Source organism: Clinocottus analis, unplaced genomic scaffold, assembly GCF_023055335.1.
Source record: "Clinocottus analis isolate CAN_PGR_092001 unplaced genomic scaffold, fCliAna1.0.p SCAF_24, whole genome shotgun sequence".
Lineage (NCBI taxonomy): Eukaryota > Metazoa > Chordata > Actinopteri > Perciformes > Cottidae > Clinocottus > Clinocottus analis.
The window spans coordinates 5,099,779-5,116,120 of NW_027175976.1; the positions used below are offsets into that span (position 1 = coordinate 5,099,779).

The 16,342-nt window shown below is 50.9% G+C and overlaps 1 protein-coding gene across 1 annotated transcript in view; it reads left to right on the forward strand.

Moving 5' to 3' along the window:
- The window catches only part of LOC137793994 (partitioning defective 3 homolog B-like), a 109,384-nt gene that overhangs the window by 23,572 nt on the left and 69,470 nt on the right, over positions 1–16,342 (forward strand). Inside the window, exons 4-10 of the mRNA XM_068590502.1 lie at positions 2,381–2,487; positions 6,625–6,707; positions 10,298–10,384; positions 10,580–10,705; positions 11,291–11,835; positions 13,388–13,527; positions 13,766–13,894. Coding sequence (XP_068446603.1) covers positions 2,381–2,487; positions 6,625–6,707; positions 10,298–10,384; positions 10,580–10,705; positions 11,291–11,835; positions 13,388–13,527; positions 13,766–13,894 — 1,217 coding nt within the window. The remainder of the gene's footprint in view (positions 1–2,380; positions 2,488–6,624; positions 6,708–10,297; positions 10,385–10,579; positions 10,706–11,290; positions 11,836–13,387; positions 13,528–13,765; positions 13,895–16,342) is intronic.

Below are 16,342 nucleotides of genomic sequence, written 5' to 3' on the forward strand. Positions count from 1 at the left end.
CCTTACAGTAAATAAGCTGTTTTATGAGATAATTAAATCCATGTTCCTGTATGCCAGACACATTTCTTTCAGGATGCATTTAGACACATTATTCTTCCGGCCTTTAAAAAGGATACATCCTATAGAGGTTTTAACCCACGCTGGAGCCTATTTCCACCGTCCCAGTCACTATTGATTACCAATGGCTCTGAGCCAATCTTGTTTACAACCGGCTAAACCGAGGCTGACCTAAGCGAGCCTGAAACTGTCACACTCATCAGTATCTGACCTTCTGCGACACCGCTTGACCCTCCAGAGGTCAACGCAGGTCAGAGGTTGAAAGCCCGAGGCCCTCAGGTCCCTTCACACGGCCGGGCTGCAGAGGGACGTCTAAACGGAGGAGGATTTATGGGGCTGACCGCCGGGTAATGGCTCCCGACTGTGACCGAGGAGCGGCATCGGTCGCTTCACCAAGTCGCATCGCTGTGAAGCGTGCACGTGGGTGTCGTCACCCAAAGGCTCGCTCCGAAAATCCGTTATCGACACGTCCTGAAGGGGTAAAAATCAACAGAATCCAGTCTGAAGAGGGACTGTTATTTAGTCTGGCCTCGCAGTAGTGAATGTGCTTTCATGTTGTCCTTGCAGTGGGATTTCATGTTGTTGTTGTTGTGCAACTTTTCCCCGCCATGGTGGGGCCATACCTGCAGGCTGGCTCAAAGTTTAAAATCGTTCGGTGTATTCTTATCTGGACAGGTTCAGGTTCAGGAGGTCAGAGCAAACGGCAGCCATTAAGCTTTACTGCCTTGTACACGTGGCCTCTCTGAACTTGTAAACGTTCGCACATGTCCGTCCGGAAAACGCCAAGATAGGCAAGGTAGTGCCGCCGTCAAGTTGTCCCGTAAACTCCACAGCAACCCTGAGATAACAACTCATAACTAATAACATTGAAAGAGCACCTGCAGCGTTTGACCTATTTTTAGACACACACGAGTATAAAAGATAATCAGGTGAAGGAATCGGACGCCATTGATTCGTCGACGCCTGTTTGATGGACTCCATGCGTCTCTCTGCGGTCTTTTGATGCCGGCACAGAGAAGATTCCTTTCTTTCCCCGCGCGTTATTGTGTTAAATCAACGCATGTTTCACCGCCGCGAGAAGAAACCGATTGTTCTCTGCGTTGCTTCCGCCTGACACTTCTTCACCGAGTCTGCTTTTCCAAATCGGATTAGACCACGTCGCGTCGGTTTGCTTCAGTAAAGCGAAGTGGAAGAACCAGAAGAGGATAAATGCACTTTTTAAAGCTTTCTGTTGTGTGCTTTTTTGACACCTTGTGAGCGAGGGAGCGCGGCACACGGCCAGGCGGAGGGGGCGACTGGGACGAGTCCAGCAGAGGATCAACACATCAAATATGACAATTAATGAAAACGAATAGTCCGACAAACCTGAACACAACGCGTGGGCGTCGTTTAAACCGTATTGGGTGTTTGAGAGCGTGTGCCTTGGGTGGTTGGACGGGCCATTTTTCATCTGTCTACAATCACACACACACACACACACACACTGAGACCCTTGCTCTCTCCTTCTTCCCTACTCGCTCTCCTCCTCTGCTCTCTTTATTCCGACCACGTTAGACCAGGACCCTGTCACTGACCCTCCAAAGAGAGATTGATTACAGGAAAGTAGAGAATTTTGTTTGCCTTCCCTTTTTCTGTGTGTCGAGGGGTTTTTTTCCCCTCCGAGGTCCCCATCTCAACAGCTCCCCCGCCCTTGCATTTTTGTTTATCCCTCACTTTTCCCGTCTTTATTTTCTCCTCCGTCGAGGTGAATTTGAAAAACACCCTGTCACGTTTTTATTTTTTATTTTTTTTACATCCATAAATAACAGTCTGCTCTCATTGGAGGTGGATATTAAAAGCGAGAGGCAGCACAAAGGTTTCAAATTAGATTCTGTTGAATTGTTTTTATTCAGACCTGCTCATGTCTCGGCTCCTTTGGGCCGCGCAGAAAAGGGTTGTGGCAAGTGTGTGTGTGAGTGTGTGTGTGTGTGTGTGTGTCTGTGGGTGTGTAGCTTATTGCTGAAAGAGTCGGGTGACTGTTGGTTTGTGAGTCATCTTAAAACGAATTATCTTTTCTAGGTTTGGTCCTTTTTTGTGTGCTTTAGTGTAAATGTGCTTCCGGAGAGCTCGACGAGCATCCGGAGTCCGCCTCACCCCGGTGCTCATCTCAATGAGATTCAAGCCAGCTGCTCGGCGCGAACGTCGCCAGACGATGGAAGTGAAGCGGCGCCCTTCCTGTCTCGCAAAGAAAGCGCAGCACATTCGGTTTCTCAGAGCCCAGTGTGTCAAACAAAAGGCCTCCCGCCTTTTGTCCGCGTCTCTAACTGTGTCCTTCTCCACGCAGACACACCTCTGTTGGTGAGGAGCAGCAGCGACTCGGCCCTGGCGCCGACCCTCGAGGCCCGAGCCACGCCTCCGCCCGATGACCTCGGCAACAGGTCTCCTGACCGGGTAAGCATCCTGTACGCTTGGTGGATGAATTCCCCTTTGTTATGCAAAGGATGTTGTTAAAGGAGTCGTTAAAGCGCAACAGAAACAAGAAAGACGGGGGAAAAAAATCAAATTGGACAAAACGTTCAGTTTCCGGCGAATAAACTCCCGCTGTTCAAACCAGTCGTTCAAAAGGGAAAGCGAGTTCTGAATCAAAGCAAGACACGACGGAGAAGATGTGGAAAATGTATTAATAACGTTAGAGAGATGAACATATTCCTCATTTCTTCAGTGGCGTGTGAAGACGGAGCGGCCCAGTGAATGCTCCTCTCCTGGCCCCCGGGCCGCACTCTGAAAAGAGTCTTTTCAAGCGCTCTCCGCCATTAAGGAGGAGGACTGAGTGTGCTTATCCCTCTCTGTGGGCAGGACGGAGGCCGCGTGAGGTCGCCGTGAAACACGTGTGTGTGTGTGTGTGTGTGTGTGTGTGTGTCAGGTAGAGAGAGACAGAGTCCTGTTGTCCCTCACTCCCGTCGTGTTACACACAGCGGTGACTAAGCAGAACTCAGGCATCAGCGGGGTGGCGAGTAAACATGATGACAAAGCCCATATTTCAGGCCCCATACCTTTCAAACAAACCAGAAACAACAGGCTCATTACAGATGATATACATGTGTATTTGCAGTCTTTTAAAGGCACTCTTCTGCTGTATTGTGTGGTGAACAATGACAACAACGCTTACGAGACCTATTAGCACGGTGTTTTCACATCGAAGATAAAGAGGTTATGAGATTGTTTTTCATCACGTTAATTAATATCGGGATGATTACCAGTGTTTCCCGTGCGCACGCAGAGGAGAACAGAGAGTACTGGTTGCCTTGCAGAGCGCGTTGGTGTCCGTGCACGTGTGAAACGCCGTCACAGCTCTTGGACATATTGAGTCTTGGGCCTGATGGACTTCCACAGATCAATACACTATCTCTTCACTGTACTGCTCCTCTGCAACCCCCCCCCCACCCCCCGCCCCGACACACACACTTTATCTTACTCATACACACTTACAACCACCGCACACTCTTGTGTCCCGCTCTTGTCTTGGAGGAGGTATTGAAATCCAGATAAAGTGTAATTGAGGCTGATAAAAATGCGTCCCGCCCCTTTTAAGTGATTTCTCTTTTCTTTTTTACAGGCGGCCACGGTGGAGGCCAAGGTTGCGTCTCTCTGGCTTTTGATTCACGCGTGCAGCAGCCCACGCACACGCGGCTCGAAGTCTTTATCGGGCGAGCTAATGAAACCGGCAAAAGGCTGAGCGGTGCTAAACACGCAGCCGGCCCTTTAATTGACTCCCCGCCCTCGATCGAAGCTAATAAACGAGCCGTTGGGATGTTACCTGCTCGTTCCTACCGCTCCTCGTTCCTCCGTCACTTTTGAAAAACAATACAGTCCTTGTTATGCCCCTTCACCCCCTCGCTCTGACCAGCCACATTTCTTTTGGCTGATTTTCAACACCCGGAGGCGCAGTGACGCAATGCGTGTCAACGCAGCAGAGAGTCTGGCTTCAATGTGTCGCACTCCGTCCGGTGGGGATGTTTCCCCTCTGCCCCGAGCCGACACCACTGCTAACTAAACCACATTCTGTCCGTCCAGTGTGTGTTTCTGTGCTACATGCAGCAGCTGGATGTGTTTGTGTGTGTGTGTGTGTGTGTGTGTGTGTGTGTGTCCATCGCCACCCAAGGATTCAAAGTTTGTACGTGAGAGAATGTGGCAGCGAGTTAATGTGATGGATGCGACGGAGGTCAAGGAGCACTGGCGAGTACGGAGAAAGCTGTGATCCTGCAGTGTGTGTACATGGAAACACACCCACACACACACACACACACACACACACACACACACACACACACACACGTGTGCGCGTTTTTTTTTCTTCTCCTGACGTGTAGCAGATGACTACAGCACCCAGAGGAACCGCGCAAAAGAAACACACACCTCATTACTCATCCGTTGAACACACTTGCGCGCACACACACACACACACACACACACACACACACCTCATTTCTCCGAGGTTTACACACCGCCCTGTCACTCACACCTCCCTCCGACTACAAACCAAACACAGAAACATGTATGGCAGCGTGCAACACGGTGACAGAGCCGACAACCTGTTGTGCTCAGACGGGTTTCCGGGCAGGTTTCACAAATTATTCCCGGGAACGCGGCAGCGCCCGCCACGCTGAACCGGATTTAGAAGAAAACCAAAAAACGCGCTCACAGCGTAAATAAATGTCTTACGTTTGAGCCGTATTCATTAAAAGGAGCCAATGTTTTTAAGTTCAAGTCAACGCCGCTGAAGAAGCGTAAGAGTCGGCGCTGAGCGGCCTTTCAGGAGTCTTAAGAGTCAGCTGAAAGAATTTTATTGTAAGTTGTTCAAGAGAGTTCGAGCAGTGGAAGTGCCAACTGATGTGTGAGCACACATGGGGGGAGTCGAAGTGCCGGTTGAAGGAGGAACACTCGTCCCACTGGTGTACAACACAGCACCTGGATTGTATTACATGCCTCTCTTGACATATGTAGTTCAAAGGTAAACGTACGCGGACGTCGGGTGTAAATGAAAACATCCGCGCTGATATCGATCGCGTGTCGGCGCAGTAGCAGCCAACACACAACCGCACAATGCCGCGCGAAGGCGGCCCCGCTGTGTGTGATCACTCGAGGGTCGAGGCTTCCCCGTCACACTCGGAGGGTCGGCAGTAATGCTTCCTCTTTGTGCGTCGACGTGAGCGGCAGCAGTGGGCGAGCTGATTGGCTGAGCACCGGCAGGACGCCCGAAGGGGAACGCTGCCGTTCTGATGTGCAGATAAACAGGAGTGCTCCCAATCGGGGATTAGATTCACACTGGGAGTGATCCCTTCATTTGAAAGCATTGTAAAGAAAGGCAGGTTTGTGTTTATGTGCGTGTCTGTGTGTGTGTGTGCATGTGTCTGTGTGGGCATCCCAACACGCCGTGTCTTATATAATAGAACTGTAGTTTTAGAAAAACACAAGGGGTTTCATGTTATGTAGTAGCTCACTGACATGGTAAGTGTGTGTGTGTGTGTGTGTGTGTGTGTGTGTGTGTGTGTGTGCGTGCCAGCCAAAGGAGGAGAAGCCTGGTAGCTAACGGCGTTGCGGGAAGATGCACAGCAACAATGGAGCCCGCAGCTTGTCTTCCTACACACACACACACACTCTATTGTGAGGTAATCGCACACTGCCCAGATAACTGGGTCACTATTTGTGCAGGCACATGTGTGTGTGCGTTCAGAAATACACCATTTCTATGTTTGCAGCGCCGTAGAGTTGATACGTGTTGTTGATAGTCACAGAAAATGTATGCGTGTGTGTGTGTGTGTGTGTGTGTGTGTGTGTGTGTGTGTGTCTTATGAAGCGTTGATGTACTCGCCGTGTGACAGAGGGTCCGTCGGGGAGCTGGGTGTGGCGGTGGGGAGGAGGGTTGCTAAGGAGCGGGCTGGTGGGCGGGAGCTTTTGAGCCATTAGTACGAGTGACACAATGAAAGTGACAAGGCAGAAGGACCTAATTGCACCCCCCTTGTCTTTAACGATTTGGGGCAATGTCTCTCTCTTTCTCTCTCTCCCGTTCGTCCACCGTGTCTGAGCGTCTCGCAACAGTTTGACGCCGTCGTCTTCCTCCTTTCCTCCGACATTTCTCTCTCTCTCTCTCTCTCTTCCTTTTTTTTTTTTTTTAACCCGTGAGCCCCCGGGGTTTGTTGATTTTTGTGCCGACTTAAAAATAGAGCCGTGCCTGACACGGGGATGGATGGAGGGAGGGAGGGATGGCGGGATGGGGGGAGGGAGGGAGAGGTAGACGGATAGAAATATACGTAGAGTGAAGGAAGGACAGCGGCGCGTGGTCGGGAGCTCAGCGTCCGGGCGGTCGTTCCCTCTTCGCCGTCAGCAAAGGTGATTGATGGCGGCGCGAGATTGTTTCGCTAATTGGTGACGGGCCTCCTCGTATCCGCAGACCGGCTACTGTTTGTTTACCAAGTGTGTGTGTGTGTGTGTGTAAATGTAGACGCTCTCAATTTGTCACTGTAGCTATTATCATGTTGACTGAATGCGTCTGCGTTTGTTTTTCTTTTCTGTTTTGTTTTTTTACAGGAAATCAACAGATTGCTTAAAGGCGCTCTGGACCGACTGCACACGGACATCCCCCCCGCCAAGATGGGCAAAGTGAACTATAAGTAAGAAGTGTGTGTGTGTGTGTGTGTGTGTGTGTGTGTGTGTGTGTGTGTGTGTGTGTGTGTGTACGGATCACACTGTCGCTGGGTATGCCGCAGTGTTGGAGACAGGGATTAACGCTCCAGTCTTTGTTTGACAGCCTGACATTGTGACTGGATTAAACACTGGATGTGTGTATGTGTGTGTATGTGTGTGTGTGTGTGACAGTCTGTGAGTCCCACTACTAAGGGGTGGGCTCTGATCTGCACTGTATGTGTTGGTGGTAGTAAGTTCCTCCACTCTGCATCATCACAAGGCAACTTACTTGTATGACGTGAGGTTGGCGGCGCCACAAAAAAATCTGAGTCAAAAAACTCGAAAAGAGCATCGAAAAGATGCAAATTCGACCTAAAATTCGGTGTTGTGGACGAGTAGTCGGGCTCCACCTCATGATTTTACGGTTGATTTAATATGTTGCTTTTCCTTTTGGTTAATCAAGCTCCCCGCTGGGACGCCGGCGGTCCCGCCCCCTGTTTGATGCTCACGCCGGATTGGTCCCCTGCATGTGACTAATTCCATTCATTGTGAGCAAATTGAGATGTAATGTTTGGTTGTAACCCGTCCCTGCGTGTGATGTGCCGGCCGATCCACTCATAGGCGACATTTGCATAACAAACATCCGCCTCTTGAAGTGGTGGAGAAGTCCCTGTGGAAGTTATATCTGCCTCTCTTAATTATTCTTTAGGATGCAATTAATTGACATCCAGAGTGTTGACCTTTGACCCCAGTGAGGTAGGAATGGTAAGTCAAAGTAGCTTAAAAACGTTATATTCTAATAACTAATTAGGCATCGAGTGTCGTCATTTATTTGACATTTTGGGTCAAACCATGTGCTTCTTTATGTATTTATTTTTGCGCAGACGTCTCACGACGGCAACCTGTTTTCGGGCGCCTCGCCACATGACGGGAGCTTTATCTTAATTTCTCGCCGGGCCGTCAGTCACAGCTCTTCCGCCCCGTCCCTCGAACCAGCGAGCCCGTGACAGAAGCAAAAGATCATCTGGCCGCGGCCTCTTCAGCCGAGTGATTTTCCGATTCCATGATTTTTCAAAAAAAGGAAAAGAAGGAAAAAATGACTCGGGAGTGTCGCGGGGAAAAGACTCGGCCAGATGACTCGGTGACAGATGGTGATTCTTCTCCACTTTTACAGTGCAGCGGTTCCCCGACAGCGGCGCGAAAACAATGGCGGCGCGGCTCCCACCGAGGGTTCGCCATGGTAACAGATGGTTGGTGGTTGAGGAAGCCACGGTGAGCGAGGGTACAATTTTTTTAGGCGGCTCCCCGACACCGCGGGTCTGCGAGTCGGGCCTCGGTTGACGTAGAGGAAGTCAACCAGGAGCGGGATCTCCATCTGTCTCGCTCCTCCTTGCTCTTTTCATCCGTCCCACTGTCCCTCGCCCCTCTCTCCCTCTCTCCCTCTCTCTCCCTCCCTCTCCCCAGTGCAACGACTGTGTTTGTGTTTGTGTCAGCGGGATGCTAAAATGGTTGAGCGGAGCTATTCTGCATATTAGAGCGCGGCGCTAACAAGCCGCGGCTGCCTCTGATGAGCTTGTTTGTGCCGCTGTTTGTTTTTATATGAATGTAAATGGGGTGAGGCTGCATTAAGTGTGCGCGTGTTGCACACTGAACACGCGCACACACATCGCTCAGGACCGGCCTGCGTGTGTTTCACACTGTCCGGGTTTGACTGTTTACCACCAACGCCGCCACCGCAGCAGCAGCAGCAGCAGCAACAACAACGCGTGTGTGCGCGTCGCGCGCCGACTCACGGCTCGGGCGCATGTGTAATTCGGATGTAACCTCGTTCTCCTAATAGATGCAAATCTGATGCACGTGTGTTTCTGTGAATTCAATTTGGAGGAATGTGACTGATGGTGTTTGTGAGCCCGCGATAGATGTAGCAATAAGAATGCAAATTGGCACGCGGGTGTGTGTGTGACTGTGTGTGTGTGTGTGCGACCCTGGCAGAGGTTAACGAGAGCGGGGGTGACAGTGACAGAGGAGTGGGCTGTAATGATCCCGGCGGGTCCTTGGGCTCCTGTACGTGTAAGAAGCACACAAACCTTGAACTTCTTCTTTTTTGTTCCCCTTCGCGTCGTGGTTTTGTGAAAGCTACGCGGGGGGACGCTTTGGAGAAAAACTATACCTGTTCCTCTTGGCCTCCAACTGAGATCGCTCCTTTTGGACCGAACCTCGGTACCTTCTCACATGCAGGTGAGGGGCTGACGGAGGAAAGAAAGGAGGTCTGATGAAAGAATGAGACTGTTTTTTTGAGGAATTGGGAGGACTTTGTTTTGTCTTGGCTCAAGTGGCTGGTTGTGATGTCGCACGTGAATATCATCAGCTGAGTGACCTTGAGGCATTCTTCTGTTTGGCTCTTATTTGGAAGATTGCACTAAAGACAGTATTCTTCATCAAGGGTGAGGGTTATAGGCCCACCATTTGATTTTCCCTGATATCAAAGCTTTCCATCAAGTTCTCACTGCTCTGAATATCAACATCATTAGCTTTTGAAAAACAATTTGGGTTTCATCGTCTCAGTCAAGGACACTTCCACGTGAAGGAAATCCCTTTGCAAAATTGCTTTCGGGTGGAAATATTAAGAAGTAATTGGCCAAAACTTGTTGTAAATGCAGATCCAGCAGCAGCCAGTGTCTCAATGTTCCCACGTCTTCTCGCCAAAACATACAGACCATTAAAAGTACGACAGAGAACTTCTCACAGGTGATACAAGTGGGTTTCATACTGATGCCTCTTCATGGCCTACGTAAGCAAGCGACACCATCAGGGAATAGCTCAAATATCAGAAATATCTGCATGCATAACATCTTTTATTTCACCAGGAGACTGTAGAGCTGCACACAGAGGAGGAACGATGCTGCAGACTCGGACGGATGTGATGCTGCGCCACACATTGAATGTCAAACACGACCCGAGGAAACATGATTTCACTAACTTAAAACAAAAAGTACAATTGTGTTCCCTCTCCGCCTCCTGTGATCTTGCTCCGTGCTCCCATCATGCGGGTCCCCCTCTCATCGCCGTCCGCTATCAAACGCAGCCCTCGTCCGTCTTTATCTTCAGTGGCACTGTCTTTGTTTATCTGCCGTCAGAAGCCCCGGTTCGGGGCTCCGCCGAGATTATTAGAGACGCTCATTCTGTTTCATCTCTATGTGCTCCTCTCTCCGTCTTTCTCTTTTATCTCTCGCTGCCTCCCTTTGTCCACCGGCCTGATGGGGTGCTTGAGAGCGCAGGTAGATAAAGGCTGAAGGAGCCACCTGCGTCCCGCCCACCCGCCCTTGTGTTTCTGATGTCTGGCAGGACTACCTGAAAGCTCATTTGTGTCCCCTATCTGTGGAGCCCCGAGGAAAACGCTAATTTATTTTGAAGAGCTCATAAAAGAAGGCTTGGTGTGTGTGTGTGTGTGTGTGTCAGCGTTGTCCTGATTGCATGTGGTACCTCCTCACTTTCAATATGTCCTTCAAGATGTCTCTGCGTGTGCGTTTATCTGATGGTGAGTGTGTGTGTGTGTGTGTATGTGTGTCGTTGACAGCACCCTGACAAAGGTGGTGGAGTTTCCAGGTGACTGGGGACCCCTGGGTATCCACGTCATCCCATACTGCTCCTCTCTCAGTGGACGGTAGGCGCACACACACACTCACGCGTATGCAAATACACACTCTCCTCCCGCCACATCCACCTGTCATCAGTCCAGACATTCACAAGAAAAGGCAGATGGCGTTGACGTTGACTCATAGATACGCACGAGCGTTGGCATGTAATCATGTGTGTGTTTACCTCTGTGAGTTAATATTCACTGTGTGTGTGTTGTCAGGACCCTGGGCCTGCACATTAAAGGCATCGAGAAAAACAGCCGCTCTGCGAAGGAGAATATCTTCCAGCAGGACGAGTGCATCGTCCAAATCAACGACACGCCGCTCCAGGACAAGACCTTCGCACAGTGAGTCAAAGCGATGAGATTCTAACGTCCGAACCGGTGGCGTCGGGGCGGATTTGGAGCAGCTTACTATGCAATTTTGTACAGTAATCATCAACCAGTCAAATTCTCTGTCTTTCCATATCTCTGTACCACATCTGCTCTCACAGAAAGAGTGCCGGTGTCTCTGCGCCGCTCACCTCTTCCTCTTTCCTCTGTTCTCTCCGTCCTCTCCGCGGTGGAGCCCAAGAGGTCCGTTTAACTGCTTCCCACTGTGTCGTCGGTGTTGTGTGAACATTCAGACAGTAGTCCATTAGAGCCGCGACAGGAGCCTGCTGTCGGGTTGTCCCCATCTGACACGGTGGTGTCCCAGAGCAGCTGGAAGAGTCACTCCATCCAAATGGAAATACGCATCGCCGGAGATCATTCGCTCCTTTTTGTCTGGGCTCTCCTTCTGGGCTCCACTTTTGGCTGTTTTACAGTTTGGCCGTGTTCCACAAGCCATCTTATAATCTGAGTGAACACAGCTTCAGTCAGAGGGCCTTTTTAGTTTTCCAATGTCTTAAAAAAAAGCTAATATATAAAAAAAATGTCCTTTTCTCTCCGTAGGTCACAGGAAGTGTTCCGCCAGGCCATGACCTCGGCCACCTCCTCCTCCTTGGTCCGCCTGGAGGTCCTCCCCCCGGCCAACAAGCCGCGCTACGAGAAGAGCCTCATAGGTCAGCTTTTCAACGCCGACGGCAAAGAATTACCCGCGAAAGTGAAGAGCCCGATGGTGACCCGGGCCAGAGCCGAGCCGGAACCCAAACCCAAACCCGACGCCAGCGCCAGACTGGAGGTGAGGCGACCGGACGCGCGCGCCAAGACGCCGGAGTCGCTCGCGGCGTACACGCCGCCGCCGGAGACGGTCGCGGCACACACGCCGCCGCCGGAGCTCCGGCCTGGCCACGGCTCACTGGAGAGAGTCTCGCCTGCGCCTCCTTCCAGGGGGGCGAGCGCCTCCCCGACACCCAGGACCCAAAACCAGAGCCCCCTGGCCGGTCAGAGCCCGCTGGCCGGTCAGAGCCCGCTGGCCGGCCAGAGCCCTGTTCCTGGCCTGACCAACCTTCCCGGCAGAAAGGGCGGCAAGAAGATTAAAATTGACCTGAAGAAAGGTAAATGTGCTGCTTAATATTATCGTTTATCCTCCTCATAATCCTTATATTCAGTCTCTTGTTTATGAAAGTGCACTAACTTCTATGCGATTATGACGTATTCTACTGTATCTCAATTAGTTTCAGGAGAATTTGCAATTCTTTAAGTTTGTAAGGGTTTAAACAATCATTTTTGTTTTTCAGGTAAAGAAATAGAACCAATTTAGGTCCATATTCAGTAAAAAATCAAAAGTATCTTAAGGCGATAACCTCACATTCCCTTTGAATGTTTTACTTTTTGGTTTGTAACCCAGACTGAATCCGTCTGGCGACTCCGCTGCCTTATCCGTCGTCCCCGTGAAACACATCGGTGCCGGAGCGCCGATGTGTTGATAGCACTGGAATGGGTTTGCAGGGCCGTGAATGGGCTCTGTTCTAGCAACCTGTCGTGTTGTGGGCCACTGAAAGGATAGCTGTAATTGGGCCGCATGCACACACTTGCTACAGGCGCGAAGAGCTCCAGATGAAAGGATAGAAGAAATTGGGCTCCTCACTCTCCAGCTCCGACTCAAAGCTCTATTCACCGCTGTTTTATTGTCGGCTCCTTTCTTTCCCCCTGCACCTTTTCATCCTTCCCATTTTCTTCACCTTTCCCCTCCATTTTTCTTTTGTTAGATTTGTCCCCCCACCCCTCCTTCCCTGTCTCACTCCATCCTTTTCACCTGATGCAAGATCAGAGGAGAGGATATTATGGGGTTTCTAACACCCTCTCCCTTGGCAACAGGCTCTTTCTCTCCGTGATTGACAGGCGGTGAGGTTTAGGTGCGCTAATGTAGGGCAGGCAGAGGCTTAGCTTGAAGACCAGATAGCATCGCTCACCGCCTTTAGTGTGCCACGCTGGCTTTGCTCTCCCTGCTCACACACAAACACACACACACACACACAGACACACACACATGGAGCGTGGCACATTTCACTCATGGCTTGGGGCTTGTGAGGCCGTGAAAAAGGGAAAAAGGGTGGAGGGGGTTGATGGCTTGTGTGTGTGTGTGTGTGTGTGTGTGTGTGTCTGTGTGGCCTCAGAAATACACACACTTGTAAATGTATACACACAGATAAACACAGGCCCACACCCGCGAGGAAAATCTTTGTGGGAATCACGTCGCATCCTCAGGGAGAGAAGCTGGAGAAGGGAATAATATCTCCCAGGTTCTCTCTCTCTCTCTCTCTCTCTCTCTCTCTCTTTCTCTCTCTGTCCTCCACCGCCGTCTCCCTCTACCTCCCTTCATCAGCCACAGTTCGGCCTGCTCACACGTGAAATTAAAGGCAGAGTCTGTCTAATCCGGCAAGGAGAGAAGCCTTCTCCCGGCGGCTCGGAGGCTGAGCCAGGCAACAACACCCCCCACCCCCTCTAGAGGAAAACAGCCACTTAAACAGTAGTTAATGTGGAGGAAGAAGCTCAAAGCGCACACCGGGTTCAGTAATAAAAAGTGTAAAATCAAGTCTGGCCCGCAGGAACGATTGACGTCTCTAATGCACACCGTGACGCAGGCTTTATCTCCCCCTCCTGCAGGCGGCGAGGGTCTGGGCTTCACCGTGGTGACCCGGGACTCCACAGTCCACGGGCCGGGGCCCATCCTGGTGAAGAACATCTTGCCGCGTGGCGCGGCAGTCAAAGATGGCCGCCTGCAGCCCGGAGACCGCATCCTGGAGGTGAGGTTGGCCCTCGGCCTGTCGATCTGCCGCAGAGGAGAAAGAAATCAACAGTCGCGGCGATCGCCTCTGTCAGCAGCAGCAGCAGGAACATGGCCGTTTAGCAGCAGGAAATTGAGCCGTGTGGCTCACCTGCTGGTTAAACCGAGTAACTGCACCTTCCAGTGGCGTAAAATGGATAATACGCCTCCCTCTAATACACTCTGTGTGTCTTCTTTCATTGTGTGTGTGTGTGCAGGTGAACGGAGTTGACATGACAGGCCGCAGCCAGGAGGAACTGGTGGGCATGCTGCGCAGCACCCGGCAGGGAGAGAACGTGTGTGTGGTGGTGGCTCGGCAGGAGGACATCTTCCTGCCGCGGGAGCTGGTAAGAGAAACACAACGTCCACGCACAGCGTCCCCCCGTCTCTCTTCTTCTTTTGGTCATTTCTGCTGATCGTTTGGTTTTGCGGAGGCTCTTTTTCCGTCCCCTCCACCCGCCATTGTGTCATTATATTTGTTTTCCTTTTTCCTCTCCCAGAGGAGCTAACCTCTTTCCTTTTTTTATGTTTTGCCCATAAACACCGCACTCGGACACGCAGAAACATACGCACAGCACGCTCCGGCCTTCCTGTCCCACTCCGGTTTTGTTGACGCAGCAATGACACAGGAAGTCCACGCCGTCCGTCCGTCCGCCCCCCCCACAGGAAACGCGCCGGCATTGTCGACAGGCCGCGTGTGTTGAGCGACCGTTTACCTGCGGTAGCTGAAGGGGTCAGAGGTCGCGTTGACCGAGCCTCCCTGGGGACATTTCATGGATAAACACACACTTTTAAACATACGCACACGCAGCCAAGTCCCCCCCACCTCTGATGAAAGTCGTCCATCTCGATGGAAATGATGTTTTTTTGCCCCGCACCCTTCTTTTCTCTCCCCTCTGTCCTCACCGGTTATTCTGATTATTCCCCCTCCGCGGCTTCAAAGGGCTCTGAAGAAGACGCGCATTGCTTTGTAGTGACTGATGCATATTCACACCTAGAGAGGCTGCGCACACACTCGTGCACACCAACTCCTAAACACCTTGATAAATAAACTCTCTCTCTCTCACACACACACACACACACACACACACACACACACACACACACACACACACACACAGGCGAACACATCACACAATCTTTAAACAGCCAAGTTACTGCCTCCGAAAATAGTTTGCCCTCATTAATGGCCCAGCAGTCTTGGCATAACAAGTGCACTTTGATGAGCCTCTGCAGTCTTCATCTAACACTTGCTTGTATTTGGGCATTTGAGACTTAAAGAGGAGGAGGAGGGGGGGGCGATGGGGGAGCGGGTGGAGGGTGGTGGTGTACGGCAGAATGAGAGAGAGCCTTCACTCCTGTCTCTGTCGAGGCTGTTGAAGTTGTCAGTGCCCCGTGAGATCTGGCCCTTATCTGCAGCACAGTCCTCCACCTCAAAGACAGTTTGATGTCCCCTAAGCACGCGTGCACACACACACACACACACACAGGCATATTTCCAGATACACACACAGACATACAACGCCACACACACAGGCACTCCAGAGCTTCTGAGCGGACCCTAAAAGCATTACATAAATACACGGCTGCAGAAATAAAACCAAATGAGCACACGCAAACATAAGCGTGACAAAAGCTGCACAACTGCAAAAAAAAACAAAAACAACCCACCTTCCTAAAAAATCTACATCTTACTGGAAAATACCGATTTGTTTCGTCCCTTGCAGCTTTTAATTGCTGGAGTCCTTCTCCTGCTGCTCGGCTGGAGTGGGAACGCACTGCACGTGGAGCACTAGCGAGCAGCGGCCTCGGCGATGGCGGTGCGTTCAGTGGCCATCTGCTTCGCCTGTGGCACAAAACCGCTTGTGCGTAGGCGTCCGTCTGCGTGTCCGTGCGCGCGTCTGACTTCAGTGTGGGTGCTCATGAATATTCACGACGTTCCGGGGCGATGTCTTGGAAAAGCCGCCTTTTTTTTATTATTATTATTATTATTATAGGCATCCGCATTATTCCGGTCATATTTATTCTAAATAAAAAAAAATATTCTGGTGCAAATCAGCGGTTCGTTATCGCAGTTGTACTTTCAGGAGCTGCTGAAATTAATTGGCTGAAACTTCAATATCAGTTTATTGCATCTATCACGGTTTCATTTGGAGCGTGCACGCGACACGACATGTTTATTTTAATTAAAAAGCAGTGTCTCTGGCAGCGTTTGTGACACATCGTAATGGTATGATCAGTAAGCAGGCATTATTTACCTGTTGGGATTTGCTTCGCAGTGCGGCAGTAAAGACCCCCTGCTTCTGCTCCGTGGTTTAATCCGCCGTCTCACCTGTCCAGCTTCTCTGTAAATACTCATCTAGCTTGAGGTATCAAAACGCCTGCTTACATGCAGGTGAGCAGCTCTACTTTAGCTGGGCGAGCCTGATTTCCCCAAAAGAAAATCCGACGTCTCACTGACTCAACCTGAAACTGACACCAGAATAAATATTAAAAAAAAGTCGGCTTTCACAGTCGACTATTTGTAAAACTCCAGTCACATTTGCACTATAAAGACAGAGTGTGTGCTCCTCCTGCCGCCTCTGCTCTCTCAGGGTGCTGAACCTCTGCGGGCAACATTCACTCTCGCAAACATGCCCTTCTTTCCTCTAATCATGGCAGTTTGTGGAGGGGGAGAGGGGGGGGGGGGGAATCTCATTATTGACTCATTTTACAGAGCCCCGTGTTTTCCTCATTAGCCGCCTCTCGCATCAACCCGGCCACATTGCGCCGGATCCCGTCGACGCGTTGACCAT